The 7587-nt window shown below is 38.1% G+C and overlaps 1 protein-coding gene and 1 non-coding gene across 2 annotated transcripts; one reads left to right on the forward strand and one right to left on the reverse strand.

The window, feature by feature from the left end:
* Nucleotides 1-843: 843 nt before the first annotated feature.
* On the reverse strand, nucleotides 844-2364 carry LOC138873235 (uncharacterized). Its single transcript, XM_070151682.1, has 3 exons — nucleotides 2019-2364; nucleotides 1371-1444; nucleotides 844-1215 (listed from the first exon to the last, which is right to left on the reverse strand). The coding sequence occupies exons 1-3, from the start codon at nucleotides 2362-2364 to the stop codon at nucleotides 844-846; spliced, it is 792 nt and encodes a 263-aa protein (XP_070007783.1).
* A 31-nt stretch (nucleotides 2365-2395) lies between these two features.
* Nucleotides 2396-2502, forward strand: LOC138874329 (small nucleolar RNA R71). The gene has a single exon (XR_011401368.1). It is a non-coding gene; the product is annotated as a small nucleolar RNA R71 (small nucleolar RNA).
* The last annotated feature ends 5085 nt before the right edge of the window (nucleotides 2503-7587 follow it).

The following is a 7587-nucleotide window of genomic DNA, read 5'->3' on the forward strand; positions in this document are numbered from 1 at the left end:
TTCTTCTCATTTTTCACTACCATTATACCTCCCTTCTTTGGCACACACTGAACTGGGCTAACCCAGTTGCTGTCAGAGATGGGGAATATGATTCCCGCATCTAACCACTTAATTATTTCTTTCTTCACCACTTTTTTCATGTTGGGATTCAGCCTTCTTTGATGTTCTCTAAAGGTTTGCACCCATCTTCCAGTAAAATTTTATGCATACAGAAGGCCAGGTTGATACCTTTAATGTATGCAATGGTCCAACCAATTGTAGTCTTGCACTCCGTCAGTACCTGCAAAAGCTGTTCTGCCTACACATCTAGCAAACTAGATGAGATAATAATAGGTAAAGTTGAGTTAGGTGCTAAGAAGGAATACCCGGGATGAGGTGGTAGTGGCTTCAATTCCAACTTTGGTGGCTCTTCTATCAATGGCTTAGCTAGAGGAGTTTTTCTTTCCTCTAAGTGCAAAGGTTCAAATTCCAGCTCCCTTCTCCAAAAACCTTGGCCTTCAAGAGCAAGTATCCACTCTGCCAAGTCTTCTCCATTGGATTCATCTGAGTTCATGAGACATGCTGCTAGAGGGTCTTTAGTGTTCAATGTCTCATCTTCCTCCTTCAAAATTACATCCACGACATCTATTAGAGAGCAATTAGCAAATTCACTTGGTCGTCGCATAGATTTCTGCACGCTGAATGTTATCTCTTCATCATTTAATCTAATTTGAGCTCTCCCGTTTCATAGTCAATTAAAGCTCTCCCAGTGGCCAAGAATGGTCTTCCCAAAATTATGGGACTTTCTTCGTCAACCCGACAGTCAGGAATGACAAAATCTGCTGGGAACACAAACTTTCCAACCTATATTAATACACCATCATGGATACCAGAGGGCCTCTTCACTGTCCGGTAAGCTAGTTGTAGTAACATGGACGTGGGTCTAGCTCTTCCAATGCCTAGCTTTTTGTAGATAGCCCGGGGCATAAGGTTTATGTTTGCCCCCAGATCATACAGTGCCTTAGCAAATACATAGTTGCCTATTGTGCATGGGATTGTGAAACTCTCTGGGTCAGACAGCTTCTCAGCTATGGGTCTCATCACAACAGCACTACAAGTCTGAGTTAGTGTAACTGTGGCCAAATCTTGAAAGTCAAACTTGCGGGACATCAAGTCCTTCATCATTTTTGCATAACCAGACATCTTCTTTAAAGCATCAATAAGTGGAATGTTTACCTGAATTTGCTTCAATATCTCCAAGAATTTCTTATACTGCTCATCTTTCTGATACTTGACCAATCTCTATGGAATGGTGCTGGAGGTCGCTTCTTCCCTGTAATTTGATTTTTTTCTTGTTCAGGCACTGCTTATACTATCGTTTCTTATGCTACCTCAGTTTCTTTCACAATCTTTTTTTCTTTGTTGGCGTTCTCTTGTGCATGATGTATCGTCACCTCAGTTAATCCTGTTGAATCATCTATCTCAATGGTATTGGCACCAATGTTTCAATAGGTCGGCTTTCACGAGCAATTTCTTGCTCCAGATCTAGGTCTCTACTATTTCGTAGACTCACTGCCATAAGCTATTTCAGGCCCTGCTCCTTTGAATTGATTTGTGTGTTTGTAGGTAACACCCTTGGGGATGATTATTTAAAGCTAGTGAAATCTGTCCTAATTGAATTTCAATATTCTTTATCGCTGATTCATGTGAGTCTACTCTTTTAGTTATTTTTCCAATGGACCCAATCAACTGTTGCGTCATCCTCTTAAGTTCAGTACACCCATCATCGTGTCTCACAATCTATTGTTGTTGAGGTTGTTGATAAGCTTCCTGCTGATTTTGCTGATTGTAACCCTGTTGCCGTTGGTAAGGCACCACTTGACCCTGTCGTCGCATAGCACCAAGATTGTTGTTGTTGTTGTACTACTGCCGAGCTGGTCTATATTGTTGATTCTGCTGACCCCAATTCTGACCACCTTGCCTCTGTCCCCCATAGTTGGTTACATAGTTCATATTTTCCTTATGTTGTTGGTTGTCACCTTCCGCACTCCACGAGCAAACATATGGTTGGTTAATGCATGATGTACATAAGCCCTCATTAGTTGTATCAACTATGTGTGCATGCTGCTTCTGGCCTGACTCATCAGCCTTTTTGGTGAGGATACTCATTTGTGTCTCTAGAGTGGCCATATTTTCAGCTATGGAGTTAGTTGGGTCTAAAGCCACTGAATGAACTACAGGAGTGATTGGAGAGTTTCTTGTCGTCCATTCCGAGTTTTGGGCCATCTTATCAAGTAGGATCTTGCTTTCTCTGAATGTCTTGCTAAAAAATGCTCCACCTGCAGAAGCATCAACATTGGCCTTCAAGCTATCTGCCAATCCCATGTAAAACCTCCACCCCAACATCTGCTCTGGAATGCCATGATATGGACACGTAACTAGCAGACCCTTGAAACTCTCCCATGTTTCTTGTAATGTCTCTGATGGTTTCTGTCTGAAGCTCAATATCTCATCAATTTGTTGAGCAATCTTATTGGGTGGGTAAAATTTGTTCACAAATTACTTGACTAATTCTTCCCAAGTAGTGATGGAGTTTATGGGGAGTGAATTAAGCCAAGTCTGGGCTGCTCCCGTCACTGAAAATGGAAACAACAACAGCCGTATTGCTTTCAGTGTCACATTATATTTCCTTTGTGTGGCACATATCGACAGGAAATTCTTCAGATGCTCCTGAGGATCTTCAACGTATGACCCTGAGAACAGTCCTTTGTTCTGTTACAAATATAGCATATTATTTGTGATTTGGAATGATTCTGCTTGTATCTGAGGGACTGCAATAGCGGTTGCTAAGTTGTTAGCGGTGGGTTGCGCCCAATCATGTAATGTTGCTTCTCGCACAAGAGGCACCACACCCTGGTTGTTCAGGTCATTCACGTTGTTTCTGTTGTTTAGATTATCGTCTTCCATATCTGGTTCAATTTGTTCTGTTGAGTTCTGTTGTTGTTTGTCCTTATTGTTTGCATGATTCAATGCCTTAAAAACTTTCTTAGGATCTGATAATGTTTCGAACAATTCACCAATTCTTAAAGAGTTTCTAGGCATGCATCTGTAACACCCAAGACTACAAACGTTAGAATTTCAATGTACTTGGTTTAAATTAAAGAAAATTGACTACGCTAAGAATTTTAGCACTTCTTTTAGCTGCAATTAATAACACCATTAAGTCCTCAGCAACGGCACCAAAATTGATCACGCCCAACTATGCCTAATAAAAAGGATAAAGTGGTCGCTGCAAATATATTCCGGTTAACATGTCCGAAGTCGAATCCCACAGGGAATTAACCTATCAATCACAACTATTGAACTCACACAAATTCATGTATTCAATCTTCAGAAATATTTAAGTAATAAAGTGGATGTTTACTAACTAAATAATACGTAATGAAAATGCAATAAAAATTAACTAACTATGGAACAGGTTGTAAACAAGAATTGGAAGGATCTAGGGTTCTGATTTCCCCTATTGTCGAAATCTTTTCCGCTACATTTCCTATAAATTTGCCTAAGTTTTCTCTATCGATCATGAGCACTCTGACTGTCGTAACTCTCTCCCAAGTAATTAAAATAATATACTAGACATATTCTCCCAAATTACGCTAGCTAGCCTTAAGTACATCTCACTTAGATCGCACCAAGGTTTGGTTATCCCTAATCCCACCTTTAAACCCTTCGTATTAATCCCTCATATACGTTAGGAGTGATGTTGTTCAATAACTACCTAAATATGCACTCTCTCCTAAGTAAAGCACACTAAATAGGAACAGTTAATTGATGGCCCTTCAATCAACAACAATAAGCATATAGTTGAACAAATAGAGAGAATACTATGGCAAATCTATATTAACGTAACGAGAAAATCATCCTTCAACAGGTTCTATCAAAACCCTAGATTAGGAGTTTAGATATGCATACTTGTTTTCATAATCTCAACAATAGAATTCAATATCAATGATAAAAACTAGAGGAAGAACGATAAAAACTCGTTGCCGAATCTTCCGTCTTGCTTCTTGCCTGTTCTTGCCTTCATAAATCCTTCTAAAAACCAAGATACCCTCTTTTTGGCCGAGCTGGGCTTTATATAGATCAAGGAGAGTCGCCTCTGAAATTACAATTTTATCCTTAAATTAAATTTTCCTCGGAGAGACGTGCGCGGCCGCGCACCTGGGAAGGTGACCGTGCATCTGGCCACGCACTTGGTAAATTTTCTGCCTGACTTGCACGGTCAGTGTGCGGCCGCACACCTGGGCCTTTTCTTGCACTCTTCTTGTTCTTCTTTTAAAATGCTCTAACCCCTTACGATCCTCTGACAACCTCCCAATTTGATCCATAATCTTTTACATAGTCTTCAACTCTCCATATTGGCTCAAAACTCTCCTTAACCTCATTGTCGCCCAGAATTTCTCCTACAAGGCATAAGACACTCAATCAGAGCAATTTACTCCCATTTAACACTCAAACATCAATAAAGTGCAGCCAATTTAGAGTGAAAATAGTAGCCAAAACACATATTTATAGCCTACTATCATCCAACATAAAAGTAAATTGTGCACTGCAAAGGGTCTAATGGCGCGAACCATAGATGCATCTATTCACCCCGCTCGCGAATCATACATATGACACGGTCAAAACATAATCCCTGCTCGTGAATCATACGTGGGACGCTGTCAAACATAATTTTATCATTTAAATCATAACCCTTTCTTGATTCTTTTAAAAAAAATGAAGACAATTCAACTTGAAGCCTCTAAATCATTGGAAATCCTCAACTTAATTCTTTTCGTTACAATTAGCACATATAATCAAATAATGGTGTCCACAAAGCATGGTGTAAACCTAAAACTACCCGGATATAATAGAAATAGTAGCTATATATGGACTCTCGTCACTTCGTGCGTACGTAGCCTTCACAAATAATCACATATTAATTAAGTTTACCTATAGGTAAATTTCCCTCTTACAAGGTTAGAAAAGAGACTTACCTTACTTTCAAGCCTACTTACAACTCATGAATGCGCTCAAATTCTCAAACCGGAGCCGAACAATCCGAAACTATTCAAATAGTGTAAAAATCAATCATACAAGTTCAAATTCTAACTATTAAAGTGATTATCCAACCCCAAAGGCAAGATTCCTAAAATTCACCCCAGCCCAAATGCCTGAATTCCGCAAAATTTCGAGAAAAGTTGTTACCCATAACCTAAGGAACATAATTATATGATTATCACTAAGTTTCATGGTCAATTTCGTGGTAAAAATCTCATTCTTGTCAAACCCTAGGTTTTTCATCTAACCCATGATTTCTACCAATTTTATGTTGGAATCTACCTAAAATTTATGTATTGAACTCACAATTACCTCCCAAAACTAGGTGGAAATCCTTCTCAAAATGCTCCAATAATCGCCCAAAGAGTGAGAGAAAATGAGTGAAAATGGATTAAGTCCCGTATTAATTGAACCTCACTGCCCCAGCGATTTTCGCACCTGCGGTCCCGCTTCTGCGGACGAGGGTCTGCTTCTGTGGAGTTGGGCTGGGCCGGCTAGGGCCATACCTGCGGGCGGATACCCGCTTCTATGGTCTGCTTCTGCAGAAAGAGAGTTGCATCTGCGGAACCTGGGCTTCTCTCCTTGGGCCGCATCTGCGGGGCTTCAACCACACCTGCGAGATTGCACCTGTGGCTGACCAACAACAGATGCGGTTATGACAGCAACTGGAGCTTCAGCTCTTGCTCAAATTTTCAACTTAGTCCGAGCCTTGTCCGATTGACGCTCGGGGCCCTCGAGGCCCCGCTCGAACATACCAACAAGTTTGAAATCATAAAACGGACTCGCTCGAATCCTTGGAAACCCCGAAACAACATTAAAACTAAGAATTATACCCTAAAATCAATTGAATCAAACTTATGAACTTCAAGTTCTTCAATCTACTTCCAATGTACCGAAACATACTTATACTACTCGGAACGATACCAAATTTTGTGTGCAAGTCTTAAATGACACTACGGAACTATTCCCGGTCTCGAAATTCTATTTGGACCTTGATATCACCAAAACCCGCTCCAAACCAAATTTAAAGAACTTCTAAAAACCTTCAAGAACCAACTTTCACTATTAGGCGCCAAAACGCTCTCGGATCATCCAAAACTCAATTCGGACATACGCCCAAGTCCAAAATTATCATACGAACCTATTGGAACTATCAAATCTCGATTCCGAGGTCGTTTACTCAAAATGTTGACCGATATCAAACTTGACCTTTTAAGACAACCTTAAGGAACCAAGTGTTCCAATTTCAACCAAACTCTTCCAAATCCCGAACCAACCATCCCCGCAAGTCATAAATCAGTAAAAGCAAGTACGAAAAGTGTTATTTAGGAAAACGGAGTTCTAGAAAACAAAACGATCAGTCGGGTCGTTACATATACTTAGTGTAATTATAATTTTATCTAATATGAAATGCACTTACGAAAAGTGAAAAGTTGATCTACAAGTTAAAAGGAAAAGTCAAACATTCCTAAAATTTATAACGTAAATCAAAGAAAAATAAAATGATACATTACAAAAATTTCGACCTTAAATAAATGAGAAATGTTTTCAAGAACTAGATTTTTTTTTCAATTCCTAAAATCTAAGTTGATTACAAGAGAAAAATATATCTTTTAAGGAAGTAAATTATTTTAAATGCCAAATCATAAACTTAAATAAAAGAGAAAAGACTTATTTAAAATGAAAAATCTAACTACTGTTGTTATGGAAAAAATTTCGGCAACTCTACTACTTATCTAACAAAACCTTGGAAATCTTTTCTTTTTATTTACTTTTTGAATTTTAGAAATGTTATTTGTTTTACTTTGAATATAATTTAATTTCTTCTTGAAAAGTGCCAAGTTCATTTTAATTTTCCGTAAGAAGAACCATTCTTACTTTTTACATTTAGCACTAATTTGTCACCAAAACAAAGAATATTATAACTCAAAGAATTATTTATGAATGAACATATCCTTGTGACATTGAAAGATCTTCTTACCCTTCAATCATGTACTATTTTTAAAAACATTATACATTGTGCAAGCTTATAATGAATAATAGGTAAAATTAAAACATTATTTTTAAAAACAATGAAATTATCTTATAATGAATAATAGGTAAAATTAAAACATAACCATAGCCACCTTATAACTGCCATGATCCTCTTTGTTGTTTCATCTTCTTAAACTGTGCAAGCTTGGTACATCATAGATTTACCTTTTTTAAGTTATTTATTAAAAAAGAAGTATAAATATCTAAAAACTGTTAATAAATATTAGTAACACATTGTGCTTACTTTGTTTGAACTTCGAAATCATGTAGCCATGTGTCGGTATTTCAATAAAGCATGTGAGAACTTACTGTGATGATCCAAAAGGTCATCACTCGTTTTGAAAGTAAATTCTGTATTCCGAGACCTTAAAGACCTCTTTTTGTCTCACTTCGATTTGCGTACGCAATCCGGGCGCGTTTCCTGAAAGCTTTTATGTGAAAACTAAGAAAAATAAGGAAATTGACCTTTAA

Source organism: Nicotiana sylvestris, chromosome 7, assembly GCF_000393655.2.
Source record: "Nicotiana sylvestris chromosome 7, ASM39365v2, whole genome shotgun sequence".
NCBI classification, from domain to species: domain Eukaryota; kingdom Viridiplantae; phylum Streptophyta; class Magnoliopsida; order Solanales; family Solanaceae; genus Nicotiana; species Nicotiana sylvestris.